Source organism: Colletotrichum navitas (genome assembly GCF_030913465.1).
Source record: "Colletotrichum navitas strain CBS 125086 chromosome Unknown LY79scaffold_11, whole genome shotgun sequence".
NCBI classification, from domain to species: Eukaryota; Fungi; Ascomycota; class Sordariomycetes; order Glomerellales; family Glomerellaceae; genus Colletotrichum; species Colletotrichum navitas.
The window spans coordinates 493707-521222 of NW_026850557.1; the positions used below are offsets into that span (position 1 = coordinate 493707).

At 55.9% G+C, this 27516-nt stretch overlaps 10 protein-coding genes across 10 annotated transcripts; 4 read left to right on the forward strand and 6 right to left on the reverse strand.

The window, feature by feature from the left end:
* Positions 1 to 1919: 1919 nt before the first annotated feature.
* Positions 1920 to 2845, forward strand: LY79DRAFT_543909 (uncharacterized protein). The gene has a single exon (XM_060557090.1). It carries the CDS (start codon positions 2394 to 2396, stop codon positions 2721 to 2723), a length of 330 nt encoding a protein of 109 aa, XP_060417539.1. The 5' UTR covers positions 1920 to 2393; the 3' UTR covers positions 2724 to 2845.
* On the reverse strand, positions 2824 to 3080 carry LY79DRAFT_543911 (uncharacterized protein). Its single transcript, XM_060557091.1, has one exon. The coding sequence runs from the start codon at positions 3012 to 3014 to the stop codon at positions 2859 to 2861; it is 156 nt and encodes a 51-aa protein (XP_060417540.1). The 5' UTR covers positions 3015 to 3080; the 3' UTR covers positions 2824 to 2858.
* A 3793-nt stretch (positions 3081 to 6873) lies between these two features.
* On the forward strand, positions 6874 to 11430 carry LY79DRAFT_51244 (uncharacterized protein). Its single transcript, XM_060554370.1, has 2 exons — positions 6874 to 7436; positions 7629 to 11430. Exons 1-2 carry the CDS (start codon positions 7189 to 7191, stop codon positions 11179 to 11181), a joined length of 3801 nt encoding a protein of 1266 aa, XP_060417541.1. The 5' UTR covers positions 6874 to 7188; the 3' UTR covers positions 11182 to 11430.
* Positions 11388 to 12265, reverse strand: LY79DRAFT_51240 (uncharacterized protein). Its single transcript, XM_060554364.1, has 2 exons — positions 11531 to 12265; positions 11388 to 11445 (listed from the first exon to the last, which is right to left on the reverse strand). The coding sequence occupies exon 1, from the start codon at positions 12145 to 12147 to the stop codon at positions 11680 to 11682; it is 468 nt and encodes a 155-aa protein (XP_060417542.1). The 5' UTR covers positions 12148 to 12265; the 3' UTR covers positions 11388 to 11445; positions 11531 to 11679.
* Positions 12234 to 12978, reverse strand: LY79DRAFT_51246 (uncharacterized protein). Its single transcript, XM_060554372.1, has one exon. The coding sequence runs from the start codon at positions 12824 to 12826 to the stop codon at positions 12320 to 12322; it is 507 nt and encodes a 168-aa protein (XP_060417543.1). The 5' UTR covers positions 12827 to 12978; the 3' UTR covers positions 12234 to 12319.
* Positions 12979 to 13182: 204 nt separating this feature from the next.
* LY79DRAFT_543917 (uncharacterized protein) lies at positions 13183 to 13512 on the forward strand. The gene has a single exon (XM_060557092.1). It carries the CDS (start codon positions 13258 to 13260, stop codon positions 13474 to 13476), a length of 219 nt encoding a protein of 72 aa, XP_060417544.1. The 5' UTR covers positions 13183 to 13257; the 3' UTR covers positions 13477 to 13512.
* Positions 13513 to 17196, reverse strand: LY79DRAFT_626406 (vacuolar membrane protein). Its single transcript, XM_060562109.1, has 6 exons — positions 17057 to 17196; positions 16729 to 16980; positions 16553 to 16672; positions 15614 to 16495; positions 15223 to 15558; positions 13513 to 15169 (listed from the first exon to the last, which is right to left on the reverse strand). Exons 1-6 carry the CDS (start codon positions 17066 to 17068, stop codon positions 13826 to 13828), a joined length of 2946 nt encoding a protein of 981 aa, XP_060417545.1. The 5' UTR covers positions 17069 to 17196; the 3' UTR covers positions 13513 to 13825.
* A 144-nt stretch (positions 17197 to 17340) lies between these two features.
* On the reverse strand, positions 17341 to 20647 carry LY79DRAFT_51285 (uncharacterized protein). The gene is made up of 2 exons (XM_060554425.1): positions 17784 to 20647; positions 17341 to 17733 (listed from the first exon to the last, which is right to left on the reverse strand). Exons 1-2 carry the CDS (start codon positions 20194 to 20196, stop codon positions 17528 to 17530), a joined length of 2619 nt encoding a protein of 872 aa, XP_060417546.1. The 5' UTR covers positions 20197 to 20647; the 3' UTR covers positions 17341 to 17527.
* A 2105-nt stretch (positions 20648 to 22752) lies between these two features.
* LY79DRAFT_587930 (uncharacterized protein) lies at positions 22753 to 24136 on the forward strand (the record flags this gene model as incomplete). The annotated part of the gene is made up of 2 exons (XM_060560842.1): positions 22753 to 22786; positions 22923 to 24136. The coding sequence occupies 2 exons, from the start codon at positions 22753 to 22755 to the stop codon at positions 24134 to 24136; spliced, it is 1248 nt and encodes a 415-aa protein (XP_060417547.1).
* Positions 24137 to 24548: 412 nt separating this feature from the next.
* Positions 24549 to 25922, reverse strand: LY79DRAFT_508951 (carbon-nitrogen hydrolase; the record flags this gene model as incomplete). Its single annotated transcript, XM_060554002.1, has 2 exons — positions 24549 to 25310; positions 25398 to 25922. 2 exons carry the CDS (start codon positions 25920 to 25922, stop codon positions 24549 to 24551), a joined length of 1287 nt encoding a protein of 428 aa, XP_060417548.1.
* Between the last annotated feature and the right edge of the window lie 1594 nt (positions 25923 to 27516).

Sequence of the window (27516 nt, forward strand, 5' to 3'; positions counted from 1 at the left end):
CATACTGAGAGCATGAAGCGTCCGTGTTTCCACTCGAGGCCGTCAACGTTGATGGCATGGCGGCTCCATGACCTAGCTGCCCCCACAACGTCTCCCGTAGCCGTCCTTGGAGGAGGAGGATTGGGGCAAGGGTGATTGGTTGATTGGTTGGTTGGTAGGTAGGTAGGTAGGTAGCGTACATAGTTTACATACCTGTAGGTCTCCCGTTGTTGCATCGGTCGCATGGGTATTAGTGTGTGAAGTGAGTGATGGCCGGTTACACGACGATCAATTTGGGATCTGGGCACGCTGCCTGGCGAGGCTTAGGCCGTAGGAGATGATGGTCCTGGAAAATCAGAAACACTGAAAAGGCATAATGCCGTGCAAACCGAATAGAGGATTCCACGGCAGCGCAGAGTTGTGATGCCGGCCTGGGTTTTCTGGACTTGAGTCACTCCTCAGCGGCGACACAGCAAAGGCAGTGCCAGGGTACATCCTGAATCGACTGTTCGAAAAAGCCGACCGTGATCGATCGATTGATGGTGTCAATCCACTGATGCATCCACCTCTGGGGCCTGACGGACGGTGGATCTTGTACGGGCCAGCCTGTGTAGTCATGGTGATCACTTCCTATATCGACACGGATGGGGGGGGACGGCAGGTTTTTCGACCACCACCCTAAATGGGTCGACCACAGACAGGCCTAGCCAAAGAACGGCCATGGGAAGACCAGCCGGAAAGACAGGCTGAGATACCAATATAGTGACAGCAAGGGTCCTTGCGGTAAAGCTAAAGCTGATGTCCTTGCCATCATCGTTTCTCGCGAAGCTCCCAAGCACCAGAGAAGGCGTTTCAAGACATACTCTGTCCAAAGTACACACTACATGGCTCGAGATGGTGAGGCCAGGTGTGTTTGCAGGGGGGGGGGTTAGGTATCAGGCCGTCAAACGACAGCGACGCCAGCAGTGCTAAGCCAGTCGTGCGACTCGACATTGTGTGCGATCGAAGATGGAATGGAACGCCCGCATAGCCGTTGTCCAGCAGTTCAGTAGTGTGTGTACCTACACTACATACTCTGGCTGCACCCTGCACCACGTGGATATCTCAAGTGCTGGGCTGTATTAAAGGGCGTCGGTCGCCTTCACGTAGCTAGGCACGGACTCGACATATCCCAGCGCATGTGGCATGCATGGGCTCGACGGGCGTGGTCGACATACGTCTGCAATGGCTCGCCATTCCTTTTCGCTAGCCCGGGTTTGAGGGATTGCCAGGGCTTGCCGCATTAGGGTCTCAACTGTGGCGTCCAAGTCGAGCGGAAAAGGAAGCATGCAGAGACAGGAGACATGCAGCTCCGATGGCCAGCTCCGATGGCCCAGGCGACCAATGGGGGTTGCGAAGGACACCCTGCATCTCCCAATGTCCATGCCGTCGATTAAGCCAGGAGCTAGCCAGCGTCGCATGTGTCTCTTCGGTCGAGCTGAGCACGTTGCAGCGCTTCAGAGCTAGCGACAAGCAAAACATGCGCCCAAGAAGGGAAACTGGACCAGTGCCGAAGAGCAGTTCCGTGAAGGAGTGCTTTAGCGGCGGCGAGGAGGCATTCTCGTCTTCTAATTTTATGCCAGCAGGTCTCTCTATTCTGCCAGAGCCTTGCCGCCACCAGCTGGTGGGCGGTGATTACAAGAGACGATTCCCCGTCCGTCGCCATCCAAGTCGTGTCGGATAAAGAAAGACGGGACGAGCCCGCTTTACATGTGCATATGCTCTTTGTGCGTCGCCAGGCGCCGGAGCGTTGGAAGGGCTCGCGAACGCAGCAGACCACGAAGAAACATCAAGAGGTCTGGGCCTGGGTCTGTCGAGTCTCTGCGCCATCCGCACGGGTCGGCAGGTCATCGACCACGATCTGGTTCCAGCCGCAGTGCTGTGTTGTTGGTCATGGTAGGAAGGCGGGGTTGGTTGGGCGTGGTAGGTAGACCTGGTCCTTGAAAAAATGGGTAGTTTAGTTGCCGCCGCCGCCGCCGCCGCCGTCATTACTGGTACAAGACGCCCAGTGAATTAATTGCATATGCCGAATGCGTAGCCCGGATGGTCGAGGTGGAGAAGAGCGGGAATTGGTGGGAACGCACGGCACGTTGCTGGTATGTAGTGTAAAAAGTGTAGGGTGGGAGTTGGGCTCAATGGACATGGATCAATGGACTGTTGGACGTCAACCTGAAAAAGACTAGGGGGCAAGACGTCGAGTTGGGACTCAACGCGAGGCATCCGGAACCTGGGTGACAGAATAGAAAGCCTGTCGTTGCCACCAGATAACTGTGATGATGTTCAATGGCCCGAAACCGGATCGGTCTCCGGCCAGGTTGGGTCGTCGGTCCTCCGGTCGTCTGTTTGCGTCTGTGTTCCGTGAAAGTGTTGAATGAATGCGTGGAACGAATAAAGTGATAGTGTGTGTGTATGTATGGTTCCCGAGAGTGTCGTTGCAAGTCATGGGTGTCGGAAGGGGCCCGCGTCACAGACGGGATGTGCAGACATGCGCGAGACAGTCGAGGGGGGTGGAAAGAAGGTCGATGATGGGCTGTTTCTTTGTTCAGACCGGCGCAGTCTGTCACAGCCAGTATCGAGAAGGAGGAATGTTGTCTCTGGTTGCGAAGAAAGGGTCCGATTCTGTCCGTACTTTGCGTGTCTGCGGGTGCGTCATGAAGCTAGCAGAGGTAAGTAGGTCATGCAGGTTGGGTAGGCAAGGTAGGTAGCTACATGCCCATGGTACGCAGTAGTTGGAGGAATGAGCGAATGAATCCTTGGGACGGCGGGCGGCCCAACACACTTGACTCGGGCCGTATTTCCCAAGCAGTTGGGTGTTTCGGGTCTCTCCTTATCGCCGTTTCTCAAGCCAAACAATCAAACAAACACAACAACACGAAGCTGGAAGAAGCAACGGGGTGGAATAGAAGGTTTGTTGGTGGTGCCATGTACGGATACGGAGTACCCCTACAGACACGGGGCGTGGGAAGGAACTTACATCGTACGTCTCTCTGCCTCATGTCCAGCCAAGGCAAGAGCGAACGAGGTGAGGGTGAGAGGGACACAAAACGAAAATAAAATGCATGATAAAAAACAGGGTACCTGTCCCGTCGTCGTCGCATGTCACGAAAAGAGGTGAGAGGCTCCATCGGGCCAATGACGAGTTGCAGATCATGGCGCGATAAGGTAAGGTACCTGACCGGAAGTCTCTCTCCTTCTCTTTCTCCGTGGCTGCCGTCCATGTCCATGTCCCCTGCCCTGATCCCGTCCTGCGGTTCCACTTGGGCTACGTACCTTATCTGCGCGGACGGCAGTCGATACGTACCTGCTTGCCTGCTACTAGCAAGTACCTATGTAGGTACCAAGAGGTGCATTCCACTCATTTTTCTACCTACTTGATAGGCGGGTACGTACCCACCCATGTATGATGCAGTAGGTAGGTATCCGTGGTATTAAGTATACACGCGTAGAGACTCTTTGGCACGATAGGCGCGTTTTCAGGGAGCAGGACGGGTAGTTTCCTTCGTCTTCGAATATGGGCTCGCTTTGGCAGCCGCAGCACTGGCGCCCAACAACCATCACCCCTGTCGCCTGTCTTGCTTCTCCCTCCCCCTCCGGCTCTTCACCGTCGCCATCGTCACTACCGCCGACGGCATCCTTCCATGTGCTGCCGGGAAGAACAAGACAAGACGGTAGGGCAACGCACAAAGTCGCTCCACCAGCCCACTGCTCTGCTGTTCTTGCCTGGGCTTGGCCAAGACACCACAGCCTGCTGCTCGCCCGCCAACCCCTCCAGGGTTGCAAGTTGTTCTCTCTCTCTCTCAATTTTTTTTAACAATCGCAAGGCCCCAACGCTTCAGAAACCGGATCATGGTATCCATCCACCCGCTCGCTACGGTAGGCGAGAAGTTAATAAGACGGGTGATGCGACAGTGCAGCACAAGTGTGTAGGTACCATGTACGTATGTCCTTAGTGGTGCGAAGCATGTGCGGCTGCTGGGATCCATCCGTTGTGCCTGGTTCCAAGTTCCAAGGATTCGTTTCCTGCTTGCTGGACAGCCTCGATTCAAGGTGATCGAGATGGGGAAGGGGAGGGGGCTTTGACGGAGCAGGGAACCCGAAACGTTATAACGCAGCATTGCGGCCGCAATGAGGATGCTGCTGCTGCTGCTGCTGCTCTTGCGGTATTATAATCAAAATTATTCTGTGGATGGGAATGTCGAATTCCATGTGTTTGCTGGCTGGCGGCTGCCACGCAACCTTCTCTGGCTGGCTCCGCATCACTACTCGTACATGTTTGTGTCGTCTGGTCGAACCCAAGCAAACCTGCCATGCCAGTCTTGGGCCCGAATGCTTAGATCTTTTTTATCTCTCTCTCTTTTTCTTCTTCTTTTTTTTCCCTCTTTTTTTCTCTTTTTTCTTCTCTTTTGATTTACTGGCAAGCGCCACACGGAAAGGGGAGCGGCTACGCTCGCATGCATACAGATGGTGCAGTACTTAGCTGGATGGGGCTTCCGACACTTGCCGACCTAGGTACCGGTAGATAGATACCGTATAGTGTAGATGGCGGACGGTGATGGCGAGGACGGCAATGATGATGAGACGAGCAACTGATTGTTTCAGTGCTTTGGGACGGGAACGAGGGCAAGTGGGAGCAGAATCAGACATTGCTGCATGACATCTGCAGCATGAGGTTACTCTGGTGGGTGTCATTGAAAGGATAGAATTAGAATGTACGTATTGCTATTATTTCCCGCCTCTGATTTATCCGCCGTCAACGCATTGGACAGTGCTATGCTGCGCTGTGCTGTGTTGAGCACAGTATTTGGTATTTCTTTGATCAAATGGGTGTATATTCCGACACTTGTGCCCACAACCCACTCGGGGGCCTCAAGTGAGATACATCGTAGATATCTGTAGATGCCAGGCCGGCAAGGGAGCAATCCAATCCAGAGTGAACGTGCCTTCCTTCCCATCTCGAGATGTATGTACCGTGTACGTACTTTTCCTGTAGAGTACACTCTTTACACACTCACTATCCGTACACACCCACGGCTATCCGCCTAGGTAGAGTATTCGCAGGTAGTGCCTACCTCTCTGGACGTGCCACTAAGCCGTACGTGCGACCAGGTGTGGATTTGCACATGCTCCTTGTGGTGCTGGTAGATAAGAGATAGGGGACGCAGCGGATTCGCCCGAGAGAGAGTTGGAATTTCCGACGTTGAGCCTGTGCGGATACGCTATCCACTGACCTCACACCGACACGACGCCAGCCTCAATGCAGCAAGGGGCCCACATGAGATAGCTGCAGTCTTTATCGAAACCAATCAAGAGGCCGGCGACCCCGTCCAGATTGTGGCTCTCTCTCTTTCCCCTGTGCAATGTACGTACCGCATGCAGGCCCTGCACCTCGACCCTTTTGTGTTTTTTTTTTCTTTTCTTTTTTTTCTTTCCCTCTTTCTCGATGGCTACCGTCATCCCGTCTCAATCCTGCGCCTTGGCCGTGAAAAAAAAAAAAAAAAACCAGGATGCGAGGGAGAGGAAGAAGATGAAGAAGACGAAGAGGACGAAGCCGAGGAAGAAGGAGAAGGACAAGAAGAGGATGCAATCCACTGTGCGCTGTTGTCTACGGTTTCTGCGTCTCTTGGCAATCCCCCTCAGAGGTGCATCCATCATCCCCGTGTAGTATTTGTGTCCTGTCCCGTCCCACAATGTCCCTGTTACCGCTGCTGAATATGCGAATACATGCGTGCATGCACACTCTCGCGCTCTCTCCACCAACAAGTAATATTCACGACAGTATTACCATTTATCTTGATATTAATTTGCAGTATTGCTGTTTTTCTCCCTTACCTGCCCTTCTGCTAGAGGTATAAGGATTGCGTTCACATGTATTCCCAATTTCATACGTAGGTAGGTGCCGCAGCTCGACCCTCATTCAGGGTAACAGTAACAATAAGAGCAATAGTAACCGTAGCAGTAGTAGTAGCCGCAGAAGCATCAAATAAATTAGTAGGAATACATTAATTCCTCACCTCACACGCGGAGGATGCCGTAGGCCTAAGAGCAATACACCAGTCAGCTTGGACTGTCCTATCTATCCCTCTTCCTCTTTCCTGCGCGCGCACACACGCGCCTGCGGTCAAAACCAGTCGCATCAAGCCAGTCAGCCAGCCCGCCGGCTAGCCGGCCAGCACTCTTCCCTCTCACTCTCACTCTCTCTCACTCTCACTCTCATTCTCTCTCACTCTCACTCTCTCTCACACACACACACACACTCTCCCCGCTTGGCACTACCTAAAAACCCTCGTACTGTGCGCTATTGCCTCTTGCTTCCCACCCCTCCCGTCTACTACCTTACCCTCCTCCCCTCCTCCCTCTCCCCCCCTGCCCCCTCCACTCTTCCCATCCCCTCCCGATTCCCAACCTTGCCCGGCACACACCATTACTTACCCACCACCTACCACTACCCACCATCGTTGATCCACACCTACCTACTGCCCACATACCGTACAGATACACCCACCCACCCACACACACACACACACACCAAAAAAGACTGAGATCCCTCGTCTTGTCGCTCCCCTCGTTGTCTTTTAGTCCCATCACCCCCCTCCCCCCAGAAGTACCTGGTGCCTGCCAACCTTCAAACCTCCTGGGTCCAGTCTCCCGTCTTCTCTCTCATCCGCTTTTGACTTCACATCTCGCCTCGTCAATACCTCACCTTGCCGTCAGTCACCGCCGTCTTTCGCCTCCAGTAATCTTGCCTTTTCTTCTGCCAGCACTCCTTCTATTTATTCCACCGACGACTACGACGACAACGACCAACGTACCCGACAACGACGACAACTCTTTCGACGCACAATCACACACATCATCGTTTGAAATACCGCCAACTGCCAACTGCGAACCAACCCGCCTCCTCGGCACCGTCACCGCAACTTTCCGCTTCACGTCCACGTCTTCGCCCCCCGAAACTGCTTCGGCGACTCTTGCGTCCTCCCCGACCCGTCTCGCCTGAGTTTGCCCGCGGCACACTATCATGGCTACCTGAGTTTCGATCCATCGCCGTCTCTCTATCGCTTTTTCGGCCGCCGTGCGAGCCCGTCCTACGTACTCTCATGCGCCTCAGCATGTCGAATCGCCGATTGAGACTTCCCCGACCAGTCCATCCTCAGCCTTTCCACGCAAACCATGGAACCACAACATTCTCACCAGAGGAACAATCCCCACCCTCACCTGCAGTCTCTCGTCCAGCCCACTCCCAACGTGCTGCCTTCGAGGTCTTCCGCTAGCACTCCCATGACCTCGCCCGGTCTCTTCAGCCCCTCGAATCCACGTCCGAAAATGAACTTTCCGGTCTACCCCTCGTCCGACTCCAACACTCCCAGCGTCGAGAAGAGCCCCTACCTGCACCCATTGCAAAACCACAAAGTCAGAGAGTGAGTCCCTCCATCCCTCGCCGTTGTACCGTTCTGTCCACGCTGCCTACCCCGCTGGCGATGCTGCTTTTACGTCGACGCCACACTCATGGTCGCGCTTGCGCATCGCTTTACCCGACATGGGGACGTTTGATCGTAAACCCCGCGACCAGGGAACCATCATCTGATAAGCTAACCATGTTCGAACGATAGGACACACAAAGCCTTGATCGATTCCGACAGCATCACCGGTCGCAAACTCATCAATCAGTATGAGGTCATTGAAGAAATCGGCAGGGGTATGCACGGAAAGGTCAAGCTAGCCCGAAACCTCGAGACTGGCGAAAACGTTGCCATCAAGATCATTCCGCGCTACTCCAAGAAGCGTCGACTCGGCAAGGTCATGGCCATGTCTCCCCAAGAAAAGACAATGCGGGAAATCGCCATCCTCAAAAAGATGAGACACCCCAACGTCGTCTCGCTACTCGAGATCATCGACGACCCGGAACTCAAAAAGATATATTTGATCCTCGAACATGTCGAGTTGGGCGAGGTCGTCTGGAGAAAGAAGGGTCTCCCTCACATCTGCTACCACGAGCGTCGCCGTATCGAGAGAGAAGCCCGCGGCGAACCGCCCACACCCGAGGAGGAGCAGTATAACCTGATCATGGATAGGCGCTTGGCTCTGAGAGAGTTGAAGCGTGCCAAGATGTCCCAGGCCAACATGGGGTTCTGGAGCAATGAATTCGGCGTCTACGATGACGCTAGTAACGGGTCACACTCCCGCGTCCCATCTAGAGACGACTTGAGCAATCTGGCCTACGTTCCAGGCGAAACTTCCCAGCCGAGTTCCCTGCAGGCTTCGCGAGCCACGTCGAGAGCACCGTCACGGTCACAGTCGGTCAAGTCCATCAGAGAGGCCGCCGTCTATGACCAGGAGGCCATCATCGAGACTGACGACATGGAGACGCCGGGTGCCCTACGGAGCAACCCGGGCTCGGCCACCGCTCTGGAAGGGACCATGTACGGCGCCTATATGGAAGACGCCGCCATGCGCGGTCGGTCACCCAGTATGGCTGATTCCATCATCTCGCACATGTCTTCGGTTGACTGGAACTCTCGGATGCACGACCCCTTTGCTGAAGACTTTTCATACGTTCCTTGCTTCACCATTGAGCAGGCGAGAACCACCTTCCGAGACACTGTCTTGGGCTTGGAATACCTGCACTACCAGGGTGTCGTGCACAGAGACATCAAGCCCGCCAACTTGCTTTGGACGAGAGACCACCGAGTCAAGATTTCCGACTTTGGCGTTTCGTACTTTGGCCGCCCCATCCGAGATGGTGAACCCGACGACGAGACCGTTTCGGAATCGGAGGCCCAGGATTTCGACGATGACCTCGAGCTGGCCAAGACTGTCGGCACGCCGGCTTTCTTCGCACCTGAACTGTGCTACACCGACGCCGATCGCATGGAACAGCCAAAAATCTCCGAAATGATTGACATTTGGTCGTTGGGCGTCACGCTCTACTGCCTCATCTACGCTAGGATCCCTTTCCAGGCCGAAGACGAATGGCAAATGTTCCGTAAGATCGCGACCGAGGAAGTCTTCATCCCGCGGAAACGCCTTAAGCCGGTGGACCCGTCCACGCCCCCCAACTCGGAGTCTCTCTTCAAGCGTCATAACGTGCCGCCCTACAGAGACGACAACGAGCTGGCTTACGAGGACATCGACAACCTTCTCTACGACCTCCTGCGCCAGATGTTCACCAAGAACCCGGAGAAGCGAATCCGTCTGCGGGATATCAAGAGGCACCCGTGGGTCGTTCAGGGCATCCCGAACCCCATCACCTGGATCGACGACACCGACCCGGCGCGACCGTCCCAGGGCAGGCGTGTGCAGGTCAACGACAAGGAGACCGCCCATGCCGTCGTTCCCATCGCCTTTCTGGAGCGAGCGCGATCCACAGTAAAGAAGGCCGTCGGAAAGCTGATGCACCCTTTAGGCGATCGGAGCGATAGCCGGTCTCGGCGCCGCGCTGCCAGCAGCGCCGCCAGCTCGGCTGGAGACAGCATGTCCAACGTGCCTCCCACACCACACTCGCGTGAAGCCCGTCGGAAAAGCTTGAAGAGCGATGAATCCTACTTTATCAACGCCAAGGACTTCGCCCTAAATTCCGAGCATCCATTGGTCTACAGCCAGACCGCGTCCCCGTACGAGTCTCCATACGATCCTCTCGCGACCGCTGTACCCCCACCTGCAGGGACCACCTTGCTGCAGGCCCTGCAGTACAGCAATGATTCCAGAACGAACAGCGGCACAGCTTCGCCGTCGGACCAGTCCACGATACCTGGGAATTCAACACTCTGGAGGCCGTACCGATACTCTCAGAGCCCCTCAAATGGCAACAGCTTTCTGACTCTAACGGCGAGCTTGCCCGAGGTGAAGACTGTGCCTCCGACCCCTCTTGCGGACAAGACACTTGCCGACCCAGTCAGGGACATGCGACAGACGCGCGGATACGACGCCCTGACAGAGGAGGCTTTGCGGGCGCGCTCGGCCGAACGTGGCGTCTTTAGAGAGCAAGACAAGCGCGCTCTCGCACAAGTAAGCGTGACGACCGCGAGCGTCCCTGGCACCCTGCACCGGATGCCTAGCATCCCCGGCAGGCCCCGGGCCATGCGATCCGTCGACCTGGGCAAGGCGAAGCAGGTCAGCAACGGCTTGCCTTCGCCCCTCTTCTTCTCTGCTCGGTCCGTCACCGGTTATCAGCACGGCCAACCCCAGTCGGACTCCAACATTTACGAGAACCAGAGAGGCACTACCGATCTGGACGAGAGACCCCAGACGGCCCACAGGATTGAAAGCGTCCGGGACGTGCCGGAGGCCAGAACGCCGCCCCCCCGGAAGTACAATACATCCACGCCCGAATCGTTTGCGCGCGCGAGAGACGAGCTGCACCGCAAGCAGATTGAAGAGCACCAGCTCCAAGTTGCCCAGCAAGCTCTGGACGATTCTAGGTCGGACGTTGCAGTCATCGACCCAACAGACGTCCCCTGCCCCATCTCGCCCGACGATGAGTTATTCGGCACGACGCCGCCTCCTTCCCGTCAAGACACGATGGAAACAAGACAATCTTCGCGTTCAGCATCCAGTGGCGGCGGGCTGGCTTCTCCCTTGACAAGCCCGAGCGATGTCAACAGTCCAATCTCGTCTACCACCCATCCTTTCAAGGATGAGATGCTCGCCTTTCAGTCAGACCCTTCTCTGCCTGCCCTCCTGAGCGGTTCGAGCTCGGTCTCGGCCGATCTCGACGCCGAACCCGTGGAGCCTGGTGTTGCCAACAGCAAGCCGACGCTGTTGGAGACCACCGACTCGCTTACGCCCCCAGCCCTTGTCAAGGAGCCGATGGCCGGGTTTCCTTTGGAGCAGTACGAGCAGCAGGATCGGTTTGACAAACACAATGCTTCATTTGATTCTGGTTCGATGCCCCTGCGGATCACGGCCAGTCCTGTATACAAGACGCCTCCTTCAATCCATCGCACTCCAGAACTCCGCGCACAGGAGGATGGTGACAACGATGATAGCGACAGCGACGAGGGGTTGTTGATGGCAAAGTCGAAGAAGAAGAAGTCAACAAACGCCCACGTTGAACGAATTTCCTTTGGCGCGAGGCGGCGCGACACAAATGTCAGCATTGCCAGCACCGAGACAGCCAAGAAAGTTGTCATTCATGGCGAAGAGGTCATCACCTACGCCGACTAAGCGTCATGTATCTGCACGACGAGTACATGTACACATTTTCAAACTGTATACTGGCTTGCTGGTATAGCATTCATATATTTGGCCAACCGATTTCTGAGTTTTCCCGATCAGAACCCCACCAACCTCCCCTCTTGGATTTGATTTCGTTTCTCGTTTGAAGCATACCCAAAGAACAGCATGCAATAAAATTGCACACATTGTCATGCGGAGCCTTGCCTTGTGGACATTTCCCAAACACATATCATTTACATTATAGAGAAGGATCTTGCCTGGTCAGCGTCAAGCAGCACCAAGATGGAGCAGAATTGGCCAAACTTCGGCGGATTCTTTGGTGGTAATGTGTACGGACCGTTGTGCATGTTCCCTTTCAAGGAGCCAGACAACGACGACCGCGTCATTTTCTGCATCTCAGCGGCCAAGATCTCTCTTTGCTTTGGTTTGAACACTTCTCTAATGGATGATTGTGCGTCTCCGACATACGAACTGCGAGAGATCCGTCTAAGCAGAATGAGACGACTTACACGTGGACACGAATGGACGGATAGATGAGGACTTGGCCGTTGGGCCAGGACGCCTAGCGGAATGCAGATGGATTGCCCGTTGGGCCGGATGGATGATGATTGCGTAGCAAGGCGGGGTCATGGAGGACGCATTGTCTTTCACAAAAAGAACTTCCTCCCCTGATATTTTATTTGTTTCGATTGGGAAGCGGAGTGCGAGCGGGAAACGGGGGTGGTCATAGTCTCTCGCGGTCAACTTTGGGGACCCCAAGGCCCCAACAAGTCTGTCAATTTCAAGCATCAAGAGCGAGGTTTCGGGAAGGCTTTCTGCTTTGTAATGTTGGACGAGTATCATTTTTCTGTCATAGTCCCGGAGCGACGGCGCTTTTTCTTGGATGCTTCCTGGAGCGAGTAGAGAGGCATTTTTTAGTACCATTTCTGCATGTAAATCCCTTCCTCGCTCCATATTCCCCGCCCAAACCAGCGACGGGCGCGGAGAATGAGAAAGACAGATGACAATCTTCGTCTAAGAATAGAGACAATACAAAACACACACACACACACACATGTTGCTTGATGGACAAGAGCTTGCCTGCCACGCTAACCGTGCCTGCCATGCCCCCTGCAACTGTCCCGCGCTATAGCGAATGACCTGTCGTATGTCGCTGCTGCCGCTGCCGCCGGCGCCGGCGCCGCATCCATACCCGGTCGGGCTCTAACCGGTTCGGTCCTTCACCGTTCTTCACGGCCGGACAACACACACATACATACATCCCTTGCCCGCCACATTTTTCTTCACTGTACCCATTGATTTGGGCCACGAACACATACGCCCCCCCGGCCCTCCCGCCTCCCCCCTTACCTGCTTCTCTCCTCTCTCTCCTTCTTCCCCGCAAGGTGAAAATTGATGCGGGCGGTCGAATCTGGCAAAGGGGGGGCCCAGGTTCAACGGGTAAACATAAGGAAAAGGTTGGGATGGTGGGGAACGCCGATGCCGGACCCCCCCCCTCTCTCTTCCTGCTGGCAGACAGGAAAAAAAACAGCCACTTTTCTTTCCCCTTGTCGAACCGCGTCGAGGGTCTCCACAAGGGGCCCAAGGACGGTCGTTTTTTTATTTTATATATTGCTTTTGCGGTTGCTGACATTTACAGATGGACGGACGGGCACTCAAGCAAAGAGGGCGGGAGGGGGGAAAGGTCGTCTGGACCGTCTGGTATCATCAACGGGGCCCCCCAATCTAGGACCCGGGCAAAAAAGGATGTTGAACGAGGTCGCGTGTCGAAAAACCCAAAACGTCAACCCTCCCCCCCCCCCCCCCCCCCCCCCCCGACTTGTTCCCTTACCCGTGACGTCTATCCACTCCAGCAAAGCCTGTGGCCCGATGCATTCTCGCCATCTCATCCGCTCCCTCCCTCGGCATCGCGGGCTAGGACCACACCCCTTGTTGTATATATCCTGTAACTAGGATTAGTAACGTAGGAAGAAAAAAGGGGATGAGGGGGGGGGGGGGGCGGGGGTATGTGGCCAGGGATGCGTCGATGAGTCCGAGAAGAGCTTCGGCACCTGTCTCGGGAGCATGGACTTGCTCGCCAACAGGGAATTTCGGCCCGCTAGAGCCGCCAGCAGTGACCGCTACTCGTGCGAGCTCACAGAACTGTGGGTTTGCTCCCTCCTGGGTAACGAACGGGCTTCTGCCCGACGGCATGCGGGTTTCCTGCAGTCCACGCCATTGTGTGGAGCTGGGAGAGCTAGCTTTCCTTGGGTCAAAAAGGATGGACGCCGATTGGGGGGATAGGGAAGCTGGGCAGAATCAAAACGGGAAGATGAAATAACAAAAAAAGGAATATGGTATTTTCCCTCTCATTCTAACAGGGTTCCGTTGGACTAAGCATTCCCCCTTCCCCCAGATGAAGCTGACATTAATTACGCGACGAAACAACTAGCCCCGGCTTCTCTATCGTCCTCGCCGTCATGTTCGCCACTACCACCATGCCTAGCCGTCAACGATGGTCGAGACAGAAGGGCCGGTCTCTCTTCCCGCCGATTCCACCCTGCCGAGACCCGTTCCCCGCTAACCAGTACAACCCTGCCGGCGATCGGCCTGGCCTAGCTTAACTTCCAACTCCCATCCATCCCTATGTCGCTTACGCCGTGTCGGCACTGGGCGGCTCCATGACGCCGCGGCCGAACCACTCGGCTATCGTGGCGAACCGGTCCTCGCTGCGCTCCAGCTCGGCCTTGAACAAGTCGTGTTTGCCGGCCGTCTCCATCTGCGTCTTGCGCAGCGCGCGGATCGTCGCGTTGTCGTTGGCGCACTGCGGGCACTCGCCCTCGGTGCGCAGGCACCGCTGGTGGAAGCTGTGCTTGCAGAGGAAGTGCACCGCCGGCAGGTCAAGCGGCGCCGTGCAGACGGCGCACCGCGTCGATTGAAACACGGCCGGCTTGGAGCCGAGGTCGGCCAGCTCCGCCCGCTTCTGCTCCGTTTCGCTACGGAACGCCGAGATGCGCCGCCGGTTGGCCGCGATCTCCTTGCGCTCGCGTTCGATCGTTTCGTGGAGGTAGGGCTTGATCATGCCCATGGTCGCCACGCCACCCGACGAGCCCGACTGGCCGACGAGGGTCTGTATGACTTGTAGCGGCGCCATTAGGCCGTCCTTATCGATCTTGTTGAGGACCGCGGAAAGCTCCTCCGAACCGGCTTCCTCCAGTATTCGCGGGTCGGAGGTGAGGTACGCTAGGGCGGCCGGGTATAGTTGGGGCTCCTCAGGCCCGTATTTGCGGAGCGCTTTGATGGCTCCGCGGGTATCCTTGGCCGATGTGTAAGAACGGAAGATGTCGAAGAGAAGGCCAGACTGCTCCTTGACCAGCGTCGTGCCGTCCTTGAAGTCGGACAAGTGCGATAAGAGGAGCACATTGGAGCTCTCCATGGGAATGTCCTCGCCCTCGATGAGCTTCTTGGCCTTGTTTTCCCACTCTTCCCGGTGCTGCTCTCCCTTCTTCTCGTTCGATTTGTGCAGATACATCTCGAACAATGTGGTATACAAATCTGTCCTGTCACTCTCCTTTAGGCCCTTCTCCTCCAAACACGCCTCCAGGAAAACAATGAACTCATCCGGGTGATCTATAAATGAGGAAAAGGCCGTCCTCGGAGGCGGCGGTGTATATTTTGGTACCGGGATGTCGTCGGGGTTTAAGATAAGCTGAGTGGCGCCGTTGATCGCCATAGTCCCGTTGCCTGGTGTCTCAGGGCTTTGAAGAGATGATGTGTTCATATACGGTAAAGGCAGAAAGTTGGAGAGGTTCTGAACCGCGCTTGCTGCACCAGCAACCATACCGCTGACTGCGACAGTCTCTCCATTGTCCTCAATCGGAATCAAATTCAATCTCGGTCGATACTTGCCCGTATAGTAATCGACAAACACTGTCGTCGCATCTTTCGGGCAGTTTTCGATCAGCACTCTCGCGTATTTCTTAAGACAAGGGTACGCCTGGGAGAAGTCAGATTGTTTCCAGTAGTCCTCATAGAACGCAGTGTACTTACCACATCGGGGTCTTGGTGCCAAATGAAATCAAGTGCCTCATTGTACGATTTTGAATCCTCTATCAGGATGTCCACGACCAGATCAATTTCGCCGTGCTTCTTGGCGAGATAGGCTGCTTGATCGTAGTAGCCTCCTTGCCTACACATTGAAATTGCGGTTTCCAGATCGAATTTCAAATCACCGGGTGACTTGATGAATGCTTCCAACTTGTCAATATCCTTGAGTTTGGCATAGCAGTTGAGAAGGAGCGTCGTGTGATCAGATGTCGCCTTGCGGTGTTCGTGCAGTTGTTCTAAATACTGGATAAGGTTGTGTATCCGTTGGGTATCGAGGAACTGCGCATGCCAGTCAGTCTTTCCTGTTTTGATACTCTCCGTTGATGAACGTTACCTTTCTGATGACCTGTGATGGCTCCGTCGTATCAATCGCCTTGATGTATTGAACCATAGCCCCGTCATAATCGGCCTTCTGGTACAGGTAATCACCAAAGCGTCGGAAAATCCCGCTCTGCTGCGTGGCATCGAGTCCAGACTTTTGCGCCAGCTCGATGGCCAAGGGAAACATATTGCGCTGGTACAGCATCTCGAGACGCTGTTGTAACGACTTCTCGTGGTACCGGTTGATCTTGCCATCTTGCGTAAGGATAAAGAGATCGCCCCAAATTTGGAAGATGGCTTTGAACGGGGAAATCAGAGACTGTGTGTGTCCTATAACTCTGAGATCTGGTTCCAGGAGAACGAAGGTGGATGCATTGAAGAGGGCGTCCGCGGCACCGCCACCGAAGCGACGGCGCAAGTTGTCAGTCGGCTTGTCTGAGGTATAGGATGAGGGCGGGCATATCAGGGCGATGTAGTCCTGGTAGATGGACACCAACCGCTTCGCCGACTCGTACGCGCGTGGCACTCCTCTGCCTTCCATTGTGTAGGTATAGATGGCATCTTCTCTGGCCACAACCACATCTCCAGTCTTCTTATCGACCGTCATACAATCAACATGACATCCCATGTCCTCGACAGTCTTTGGTGGAGAGCTGTGGCCCCTCTTGGAGATGCTCAACTTCAGGATCCGGGTTGTTGTTGAGATGAACAAGGTTGTGAGGCCCTGGGAGTCGGTCATCAACTCAACGCCGGTAATCGGTTCCTCGGATTCGTGCACGGTTCTCTGTCTGGTTCCCAAGTCGTTGACCAAGTCGCCTCGGATCAGGGTTACGGCGCCGTTGGCAAAGCCGACTGCGACTTGACTTAGGTTATCAAGGACGTCAATGGCCGAGATCTGCATCGCCAACAGGTTAATATGTGCTTCGGTACTCGAGGGTGAGACGGGTCTTACGGGGAACTGCTTCTTGCCATTACTGATGTTCAGGGTGCTCAGGCAAGTCGGCATGTTCGTCTTCTTGATCAGCTTGTCCAGAGCCCATATCTTCAGCACCGGCTCGCTACTGAGGTCTTCCTACGCGGACGTCAGTTCCATACATGCGAATCTGGGAAAGCTGCGAGTACACTTACAGCGACCGTAACCAGCAAGCTTGTCCCCTCAATCTGGCGCATGTGTGTGATCGTTCCAACATCGTGGGCCTGAAAGCTCTTCACCACCTTCCAGCTCGCCCCGACAATGCGGACATATCCATCGTAGCTACCAAGAAACAGACTGTCCGAGCCGGAGCAGACGCTGGCGATCTCGTTGCTCTCGAAAAAGAGACGGGTCTCGTCGTCGGCGAGTCGGACCTGGCTGACGTCGAAGAAGTCGAATGCCTTCCACTGTTGCGGACCACGGTCAGTACTAGTCTTCGTACGGCAAGCGCTTGGGGAGAGAGGTGACAGATTGCACACGCACCTGAAAGGCCATATCTACATCTCCTGGCGGCAGCAAGTCGTGGGAAGGGCGGGTTTGGCGAGGGAGTGCGCAGCGATGTGGTGGTTGTTGATTGACGTCGTCGGTGCGTCGCGCTCCAATGACGCCGCTGTGGGGAGCTTGGGAGCTGTCGTCGCTGTTGCTGCCGCTGATGTCCGATCAATATGGAGCACATTAGAGTTGCATATATGCGCCACAGTGGCGTAGAGGTGCACCAGCCACATATCACTTCAGATTCCGCCCACAAGTCTTGATATGTAGTTTCTCGTCCATCAAAGCATGTCTACTTAGGGATGTGTAGCAAGACTTTGGTGTCTAGCTTCATGTGAAATACCGATGTGTACACCGTTTAAGCCGGGCCATGGCTTCAGAAGTAATGTTTCTATAGACGCAAATTTCCTGTAGGGTATCTTTAAAGCAGCCTCTGTCATCCCAAACGCCGGTTATTACGTTTTACTTTGTCATGCCGGATTGCTTTAATCGGCTTCCAAAACTGTCTAGGTGTGATTCATGGTTCATATTCAATGTTCTCATATCAACCAGAGGTACCATGGATGGTCTCCCATGCGCACATTGAAAAGGAAACGAGCATCGACTGAGACGCAAAACAAGAGACTTGCATTCGTCTTTGGACAGAACATCATTAAACATGATGGCGCCTAGCGAGATCAGTAGAGATTACTTAGAGGCCCTGAGGGAGGTAACTTACTGCGACAGGATCTCGAGTTGAGCAAGGCGAGAATTCCTTGGGGACACCCGTGAAAGTTGGACACCCAGTCAATATCGTGACCGAGGCCTCCGTTGGCGAGGGTCAAGGGTCGAACCGGAGGCACTTCCCCTTCTTCAGCCCTCCATACCTCCTGACGAAGTAGTTCGGCGAGCAATCTCGGCTCTGACCGGCACCTCTCGAGAATGCTCGGTGGCAGACCTGTTACGTCCACCTTTGAGAGCTGTTTGCTCCTGTGCCGCCACTGAGCCTCCTCGGACTCCTCTATCTCATAGAATACACCCCATCGGCGAAAATGATAATTATACTTGCGCAGCATTTTGCATTCTTTGGCCGAGAACTCGAATCGCAAAGGCTTCTGCAGCGTTTCTGTCTTTGCAATCACCTCCCCCGACCCTTTCGCCGGACGGAAGTAGTCGCGCATCAAAGACTCAAGTCGGCATCTCTCATCAGCAGCGTGCTGATCCACAAGGACCAGAACGGAATTGAATTGCGAGTCAGGTCGACCGCTGCCGGAAACCTGATCTCGTCTCAGTTTTACCAGAATGAACTTCTGGTCAACTTGCGAGACCACCTCCGCGTCCGCCAGGGCAGCTTTGGATATGCGCCCGGACAGTTTGATGTTGGACGTGTGGGTTCCATGGGTGCACTCGGCGTCTAGGTCGAGGGATTGCATCGCTACTCGATGGGGCCCTCCCATTGTCCCTTCGTTGAGGCGAGGCACGGGAGGCTCAGCAGGCTGGAAGACTGGGTTTTCCCATTGAGAAAGCAGCCCTTTGAGCCATTCGCTAGGTTCCTGCCGCTGTGACTGATTGCGGCTTGCCGCGAAGAACTGGGATGAGGAGAGAGGCTCTGGGTCAATGGCTTTTGGCGTTTGGGATGCACCTAAGGGCTCTTCCAAAGGCGAAACTTGGCCACCATCCATTATGTGGCCCGAAGTTTCACGGTGTGAATGGACCTGATCGTCAGTGGCGGGGCTCAGTGGACGCACACAGCCGCGCTCTCTTGGCTCATTCCCCTTCGAGGCGAAATTCGCATCCAAGTCTTCAAAGGGTTTGCGCAACAGATTCCCCGAATCGTCAAGAAATCGCAAGCTGGGCTGTAAAGCCCCGGAACCCCCCAAGTCCTCCTCCGAAAGAGGCGTCACGGGTTTTGCACGGGAGGCTTCAGATGATGTAGGAGTCGATGTACCTGATTTCCACTTGCCTTCCAGTACTCGTCCGACCTTCACTCGTTGCCACAGATCAAAAGGAGATTGCGATCTCGATATAGGCGTGACAGAGTTGGACCGGCTAGATGGCAACGAGGCCGCCAATGGCCGGTTGTCTTCTTCCCGCGAGTACGCTGCGCCGAGCTCATCTTTCTGCTTGTGTTTCGAAGATCCGCGAAGTGAAGTGGTGACCTTGTGTGGACGAAAGTGGTGTTTTTTCAAGAACTCGTAGCAGACCAGCTTGAGTAGGTCGATGATATCGGCAAGGGTGCAATTACGGGCATCAAGAAGATCCTCAATGGAGGAGCTTAGAAGCGGGCGTGTTCGCGAGGTAGAGCTGATTCGGAAGTAGAACATGGGCCACCGTTCCAAACCACGCTTTGACCGGGTAATTTTGCCCGAAGACGCGCCCCATGTTGCCAGGGGCGAGTCGCTGGAAATGGCCACATCCTCCTTTACCTCCTCCTCTTCAGTAAAACCAGATTTGATGAAGACACGGTTGACCTCGTTGTACAAGACCTTTGTCCCATGTTCGTTAGTCACAGGGTGGATACCAAAGCTGATGAACTGAGCTCGCCGGGTGGCCGCCGGGTTCAAGGATATGCATCCTTGAATGCTCAGTTTCCCTACAGACGCTCCGATGGGAGTCCAGGGCGCTTGGCCCAAGCCGTCTACAAGACCCGACTGAGCCAGAATTCGTGATGAACGAGTCAATATTTCCGACCTGGGGGTGGCGGTGGGCCTAAAGTGTGTCTCGTTGCTGTTGACGGTGTCTCGGACGAAGAGGGCCACGTCGGACGGCCAAGCCAACAGGATGACAACGACATCGTGCACCAAGCGACCCCATTCCCTGTCGATGGCGGCCTTCTCGGAGGCCGCAGCTCTCTGCTTGACTCGAACGGCCATGGAGCCGAAAAGGTCTCTAACGGTAACACGGGTGCCATGGTTGAAAGCGACCAGACGCTGTTCTGGCAGTGCGGGGATGTTACGGGCCAAGACACGCGAATTGTGGATGGTGAGTGAGTTTTGCGAGTTGTGCAGATGGTGATGAGAGGTGATGGTCAAGAGAGATAGAGCAGCTACCGAGGCGAGGAAGCTGCCGTTGACGCCGTGGCACTCAAATTCAGGTGCGTGTCTGGATGTGTCTAAGTGGGCGTTAGCGGATGCGGGTCGACTGGGTGACATGGTGCCGCCAACTCACGGTGCAGTCTGCCAAGCCCGCCCGTCTCTCGAAATTCGACGGGTAGAATGCCCGAACCATCGTCCTCGACGATGCAATTGCCACGGGAATAGTCTATGGTGATTTTGAGTCTGGTGGCACCTGCATCCAAGGAGTTCTTGACGAGGCCGCAGACAACACCGTTGATGGAGGTCACGGTGGCAGACGACCTCATGCGGCGGATGACGTCTTCGGGCAGGGGCTTAATGGACATGATGGTTGTTGGGACATGGGAGAGCCATGTCGAGGCGCATGAGTGAGAACCACCGAAGATGGCCGTGAACTACTGCATAAAAGCTTCCTTGTGCCGTAAGGTAGGCAGGTAGGTAGGTTGGTTAGGTATCCGTAGATGGCGATTAATTAGTTAGGGCTGCCACTTGCAGTGTCCGGGACACTGATTTGAGGTGGCGCGCGGTTAGATTAATGCTTGGCGACGTCGAAGTGGCGATAAGTGCCGGATAAGATTAGATAAGAAAAACGGCCCCTTCTCCTTCTCCTTCTCGTCCCTTCTGGTGACCGACTGGCAGCTCTAGGTAACCTTGCCTATCAGTAACACGAACGTGCGCACGTGGCTTGAGAGTTTCATCTGGGACCGGAAGCAGCAAGTGCGTAAGAAAGTGAGCCGAGAGCTTTGACATGCGGCTTGCCAATCGTTTGTTGCGTTTTACATAACTAGGTAGTAGGTGGTTGGGTGTGGCTGGGCGGTGATGCGAATGGTGTAAGTTTCACCCCGGATCATGCAATAGCGGCGAGCGGTTATCGATAGACCACTGAGAGAGAGAAGATGGAAAGAAAGGTGGGCATTGTATATGTCGGGCTTCAGCTGTCGCCTGAAGTTGGACAATGTGGCTGAGATGATTTGAGTGTTGTTTTACATGTGACACACATTCTCCCCCCCCAAATCTATCGTACAGCATCCCTCGCACTCAGGCATCAGGATGTTTTCCAGATGCTTGCACATTAAGGGGCGGGATGTCCAGGTCAAAGTCTTGGTGCCTCGGTTGCGGAGTGGTGTACGTGCGTCTGGGTACCTACTTTTTGAGGACGAAAATTGACATCACATATCGGGGGTAGGACGACGACAACGACGACAGCGGCTTGCGTAGCACGGCGTTGATGACGTAATGCAGCCTCATTGGCAAAAAAAACTTAAGTAAGCAATCAGACAAGGCAGGGACAATACCAATGTAACAGAAGTGCTTGAATGGACTCCGAACCCAGCAGGCCACCTACCTAGGTAAGGTGTCTAGTAGTAGGTAGGCTAGTAAAGCCTTTGCGCTTTGATTACAAGCACGCCGACTTCAGCCCGCCTTGGTCCCGGTCTTGCCCATCAGTCCAGTCCAATTCCAATCCACCCAACTGCGACCTTTGTCAAGTAAGGTGAGCGGACGTATCCGCAACAAAGTGGCCTACCTACCGAGACACTGGATACTAGGTAGGTAGATAGGTAGGTACCAATGGCTAGAACTCACTCGATCGAGGTTCAGCGCACCCCGCAGCCAGTCCCGAGACGCTGTACCTAGGAAGGCTGGTAGTCTATATAATTCATGCATCTAGGTGGACCACTCCGCCGGGGATCGATGCACACCAGTTTCAGAGACCAGTTGGGCACCTTCAAGCCGGCGGCACCAGACTGAGACGTTCCCGGATTCTAGGAAGATTGGGCTTGGGATGGGGCCACTGGGGCCTCGCTGATCGACGGTCCAAAGGCGGGGGACGCTTCCCCGTGGATGTCAAGTTGGATGAACACGACTCCTGTAATCTGAAAGCCTGCTGCTTACCTAACTTGGAACCGGCTGGCACTCCTCAGTACCTGGGTACTCGTGTGCGCCTCTCGCAACTTGATGGTCGTGTAGTGTACGGATAGGTACCTAAGAATTAGACTAGGCCTTGCCCCTAAACCTTGCCCCAGACAGTGAGTGACAATGGCAGTGACAGTGGACAGTGCTGCCGCCCTCTGCCTAGGCCCACCCAGCTCCACGTTCCCCGATCGTCCCAATCCGCCCTGGCGTCTTGCCATCCACATTCACTTGGGTGCTGTTCCATCCCGTCGGTCAGCTTCCACTTCCATCCGTTCCCATTCCCAGTCCCATTCCCAGTCTTGCGCCCTCGTTTCTCCTTCAATACTCATTCCCGTCGTCTCTTCCCTCTTCTCACCACAACCACCCCCCGTCGCCGTCCGACTGCTTACCTGCTCACCGTCTTAGACCGCCACATTTCGCGCTCACATTCCCTCGACTTTCCCCACACGTCTCTTTCTTTCGTGCCCGAATCCGACTTCCCGCCCACCCGCTGACCGACCGACCTCCTCTCCCTTCTATCCCGCGCGCGCTCCCTCCAACGCCGCCTTCGTCGTTCCGCTTGTTCTCTCTCCTGTCCAACCCATCTTTCCGGCGAATTTGTTACTTTCCTGTTCTTTCACCGCCGCGCCAACCCCTTAGCTGGACAACTTTGGGCAACATTTTCACCGACTGGCCCCGACGAATCCCTCTCTACTTCTATCCTGATCGCGAGGCTACCGAATGGCTACGACCGAGGCCGCGCTGCAGCCCCATGGTAACTAACAGCCCTTCTCCTCCTCGCCTGTATTCGCATTCCTGTCGCTTCTGCTTGCCCACCACACGATTCTTCAGCAGAGTCCCATCTCGCCCGCACCCTTTTTTGCCACCCAGAGATACTGACACCATGCTAGATCGCCCCGATCGTGCGGGCCGCCGCCGCCCCTTCTCTACCTGGGTCAAGAAGCTCACAAACTTCAAGGGTTCCTCCTCGAGCGACGGAACCGGCGTCCGACTCCCTACTTCCAAGCGCCAGCAGGCCAAACTCCACCCCAAATTGCGAGCCTCCAAAAACAACAACCCCTATCCACAGTCGGGTCGGGTAGGCTCGACCAGCCATGCCGATGTTGATGTCGATGTTGAGACCAGCTCCTATTCATTCTCCACCGCCCTTAGCGGAAGCGCAACCTCGATCGAACGGTCGTCCCGCATGTCGTCCGATGATGACCGCGCCCCAAATACCGCCGGCGCAAGATCTATGGCCCCTACGATATCAACGGACCATGATGGGGCCCATTCAGCCCCGTCCCACGGCCCTCCTTCCGTCGCCGGCACGAGCCGAACCGTTGGCGGCGTCGAGTCTCGCAGGGGAGGAGACAGCACCTTCTCGTCGCCCGCGCCCTCTGTACGATCCCTCACAACAACCTTGACCACAATCCAGTCCGTTGCGCCAAACAACGGGGGCACCCATATGCCAACGAACGCGATCAACCACGGCAACCACACCTCGCACCAGGGTCACACCCAGTCAATCCACTTCAACCAGCCGTTTCCTACAGCCTCGCCCGCCTCCGCCATCCCCGCCCACCTTGCACCCATAACGGCGGGGTCTAGCAGTCCCACGACGTATATGACAGCGACTGCCAATAACCTTCTCACCGACAATGCATCCATCATCACCTTGGCGTCGTCCTCTCAACGTCGTCGTCGGCGTTCGCTTGACACGGACGCTTCGGTCCGCGCTTTGGCCCCCTCGTCGCTCTGGGGTGGCAGCCGGGAGAGCCTCCCCCTTAGCGTCCTCAGCGCCAACATCGATCAGGGCGCCGGCATGCCGACGACCCCGGGTCTCCATCAAAGCACCTCACGCATCGCCAATGCCGAGCGCACCAGCATCTACTCGACCACTGGTATTCCGCCTGCTACCAGCTCTTACCCGAAGCAGAGCGGTGCCGGAGACGGAGCGAGCATCCGGAGCGGAATGTTGGGACACGGGCGGGCGGATAGCATCAACGGCAGCATCGGTGGCGTGACAAGCCCGCTGATTAGTCCGCAGGAAGCGTCGGAAAAGGACGATGCTGAGGACGGAGGCGAGGGCTCGAGTCGGGCAAGGAATGACGAGGAGCGCTGAGACGGCATGCGCCAAGACTATCGACGACCTTTTCTTGCATTAATGAAACTGGGGCACGGTGTTTTCGGCAGGCATTACACGGGGGACTGGGAGGGATACGGGTTCGGATTCGGGGGTTTTATGGTCATCACCATCATCACGGGGCTCATCCGTAGCCAGTCAAGGCGTGAGTCAGACATGAATTGAAATACATGCATTACGAGTGTGAAGCTACAATTTGTGCTCGCTAGTCATGAATACGCTTTTTCTTGGTGAATTAGAGAAGGCGGAAGTCATCGTGAATTCAGGGCGTCAATCACGCAATCACTTACAAGCCCGCAGCACTCTGGCTACCTAGACCAAGGCACACAGGATCCCAACCAGCGTCAATGCGTGCGAACGCAGAGGTGTGGAAGGGCGCCGGCCACGGCCCTCAGTAGTAGGGCAAGGGGTCGAGGTCGAGGCCGTTGACGGAGAAGTTGAACGAGTCGTTTCGCGAGTAGCTGGCGCCGACGTCTATGTCGAGCCGGCCGCGGACGCAGTCGTCAAAGTCGACGTCGGCGTAGATGATGCCCTCGTCGTCCTCCCACTGGGGCCCGGCGAGGACGTCGCCAAAGGGGCCGACAATGCAGGAGCCGCCGCGGGAGACCCAATCGGCGGCGGCGGCGGTCTTGGTGTCGTCGGTGCCGCCGCTTGAGCCGGCGACGTCGCTGTAGCCGTTGGCGGGGAGGGGCTCGTGCTCGCCCGGGAGGACGATCTCGTTGCCGTCCTCGACGATGACGGACTTGCGACGGCGGCTGCGGGGGGGCGGGCCGGCGGCCGTGCCGTTGGCGGGTTTGGCGGGGGGCTTCCCGGGCAGGGCGATCTCGAAACCGTCCTCGACGACGCACGCGGCGGAGGAGGAGGGCGCGGACGGGGTGCCGGGGTGCCTAACGGCCATGTTGGAGGAGACGACGAAGCAGCGCCCTTCGCAGGCGACGGTGCGCATGAGCGGGAGCCAGGTGTCGCGGCCGTCGGCGGTGGGGGCGAGGTAGAGGTTGACGTTCTGAGCGTAGAGGGCCTGGCGGAGGAGGGGCATGTAGTTCTCCCAGCAGATGGCGGCGGCGAGGTTGACGCGGACGCCCTTGATGGTGGTGGAGACGGCGCGGAGGGTGGCGGGGGAGCCCTGGGCCCAGATGAGACGCTCCGTCGCGGTCTTGGGGGGTTTGTCAACGTCTGATCTCGGGCGAGGGGTGAATAGTTCCTGGTTGTAAAGGTGGGGGGGGGTCTGAGTTGGACGTACGGGCATCACCTTGCGCCGCTTCCCGATGACGCCCAGTCTAGGGCAGACGTAGACGACGGAACAGTATAGGCTGCCGCCGGCGCGCTCGATGCAGCCGACGACGAGGAAGACGCCAGTTCGGCTGGCGACGGCCTCGAGTTCCTCGCGCGTGCCGTCGCCCCTCTCGGGCGTCTTCCTCCCCTCCTCGTCAGGCGCGGTGCTGGCGGAGTCGTTCTGGGCGGGCAGCTCGCGCCTCAGCCACCTGTCGCCGGCGCCGGCTCCGTCGTGGCCGACGGTGTCACCGAGGTCGACGGCGGCGCGGAAGTAGGCGAGGTACTCGTCACGGCCCTCGGGGGCGCGGGAGCCGATCTTTGAGCCGAAGGAGGCGCCGCGAGGGTAGCCGGCGCCGAGATAGGCTTCCGGGAGGAGGAGTAGGTCGGCGCCGTGGGCGGAGGCGCGGGAGGCGAGGAGGGCAATGTGGCGCAAGGTTGCGGCCGTCGTGGGGCCGGTGGCGGGGGAGGCGGTCGCGAGGCGGATGGGAGGCATCGTGGGCGTGTGTCTGCGGTTGGTCTTTCTTTCTTTTCTTTTCTTTTCTTCAAGTCTCTGGCGACTGTGTGCCGGGGTTGTGATGGTTAGCTTTTTGGTCAGATGCGAGGGAAAGTAGGGAGGGGAAGAAGTGAAGTTGTCGAGGATTTAGGGGTCCTTGGTGTGCCTGCATCCGGCGTCGAGGCGATGGTACCTGTGACACCCTGACAGGCCAGGGGAGGTGTCTGTCTTGGCTGGATAGGTAGACGGGATTTGACAAGTTGATTAACCTGGCCTTTGCTGATTAGATAGAAAGTAAAGAGAGAGAGAGAGAGAGAAATGGAAAGAATCGGGAATGTAGATGGTTCAAACCCTGGCGACGGCGAACCGACGGACGCCGGGTTCAAAGGCCAACGATGGGGCGGGCAGCTGTGCCGAGTCGCTGGAAGCTTACTGGGATTGGGGGGAGGGACGTCATTACTGCTACCCCGCAGCGATCGTCTTTACTCTGTAGTTGTGGGCGGGGGGGTGAGGCGGAGGGGCATCCCCTGGTCCTGTGGAGGGCCGTAGCGGGGGGGTCTCGTCGATCTTTTGATCTTTTGGACGTGAAGTGGGTTAGGGGAGTCGGGGAAACGAGACGAGTCATTTTGAGTGTGTGACTTATTCATGTTGAACCCCCTTACCCACGTATCTACGTGCGTTGAATGGCTGAATAATGGGTAATTAAGCTGAAGCCGACATTTCTGGGGATTACAAGTCGTGCTCCTAGGTTTCGCGTCAAAACAAGCTTCCTTCAACCTCACGTCGTGCCTCCACAAGCACATCAACCGCAAGGAGAGACATAGTTCCCAGGCTCATCGACCCATTCTGGTAAGCCGGTAATCTCTGTGTGCTGGTGTTTCGTCCTTGAGTGAAGAGAACCCAAGCCAAGGTCCTAACAGGTCGGAACAGAATCATACCAAGAAGGGCAACAGGGGGGGGGGGGGGAGGCTGCTTGCTTTAGCTCTTCGTCGCAAGCAGAAGACTTGGCTTGATTGAAACGAGATAAATGTGATGTGACGGGTGCTAAACGTCCGGTTAAATGAGAACAAAGGCAAAGGAACGGCCAAGACTCTCAATGTTCAGATGTTTGAGTTTGGAATCAACTATCATCAAGGTGATAGGAAGTGGCTCTAAGTCATCTTCTGACAATATTCTGGCCGTCTACGTACTGATGTCGCAGGACCACCTCCCCTTTCGCGCCGCAAGATATGAAACGATTCAAGTAAAACTATGAAATGCGTACCATGGCGTTGAGGTTCATGATCCCAGTATTTCCACTCCACGGACTGAGAGCTCGTTAGACGGCTGCTCAAGAACGGTGCGAGCCCGGCTGCCAATCACAGAAATTACTGCCGGTAGCTGCTCTTTCCTTCCGGGGCCCGTCGTGAAGAAATCGAAGAGACGTATGAGGATATACAAGAAGCACTTTAGCGGCCACAGAGAAAGCGACAGTAGCGGGTTTGACCCGTATATTGATCCACTTTGATGTACTATGAAACCCGCAAAGTTCGTCTGCTAGGCTTGAAACACAGACGATTACGAGTGTAATAGCTGCTACTCAATGCAACGCAGT

Coding starts and splice junctions, on each gene's coding strand:
- LY79DRAFT_543909 (XM_060557090.1), top strand. CDS start 2,394: ATGCGTGGAACGAATAAAGTGATAGTGTGTGTGTATGTATGGTTCCCG.
- LY79DRAFT_543911 (XM_060557091.1), bottom strand. CDS start 3,014: ATGAGGCAGAGAGACGTACGATGTAAGTTCCTTCCCACGCCCCGTGTC.
- LY79DRAFT_51244 (XM_060554370.1), top strand. CDS start 7,189: ATGGAACCACAACATTCTCACCAGAGGAACAATCCCCACCCTCACCTG. Junction 7,437..7,628: donor CAAAACCACAAAGTCAGAGA/GTGAGTCCCTCC, acceptor TTCGAACGATAG/GACACACAAAGCCTTGATCG.
- LY79DRAFT_51240 (XM_060554364.1), bottom strand. CDS start 12,147: ATGGAGCGAGGAAGGGATTTACATGCAGAAATGGTACTAAAAAATGCC.
- LY79DRAFT_51246 (XM_060554372.1), bottom strand. CDS start 12,826: ATGTCAGCAACCGCAAAAGCAATATATAAAATAAAAAAACGACCGTCC.
- LY79DRAFT_543917 (XM_060557092.1), top strand. CDS start 13,258: ATGGACTTGCTCGCCAACAGGGAATTTCGGCCCGCTAGAGCCGCCAGC.
- LY79DRAFT_626406 (XM_060562109.1), bottom strand. Junction 16,673..16,728: donor GCTTGCTGGTTACGGTCGCT/GTAAGTGTACTC, acceptor ACGTCCGCGTAG/GAAGACCTCAGTAGCGAGCC. Junction 16,496..16,552: donor ATGGCAAGAAGCAGTTCCCC/GTAAGACCCGTC, acceptor TTGGCGATGCAG/ATCTCGGCCATTGACGTCCT.
- LY79DRAFT_51285 (XM_060554425.1), bottom strand. CDS start 20,196: ATGTCACCCAGTCGACCCGCATCCGCTAACGCCCACTTAGACACATCC. Junction 17,734..17,783: donor CAACTCGAGATCCTGTCGCA/GTAAGTTACCTC, acceptor TGATCTCGCTAG/GCGCCATCATGTTTAATGAT.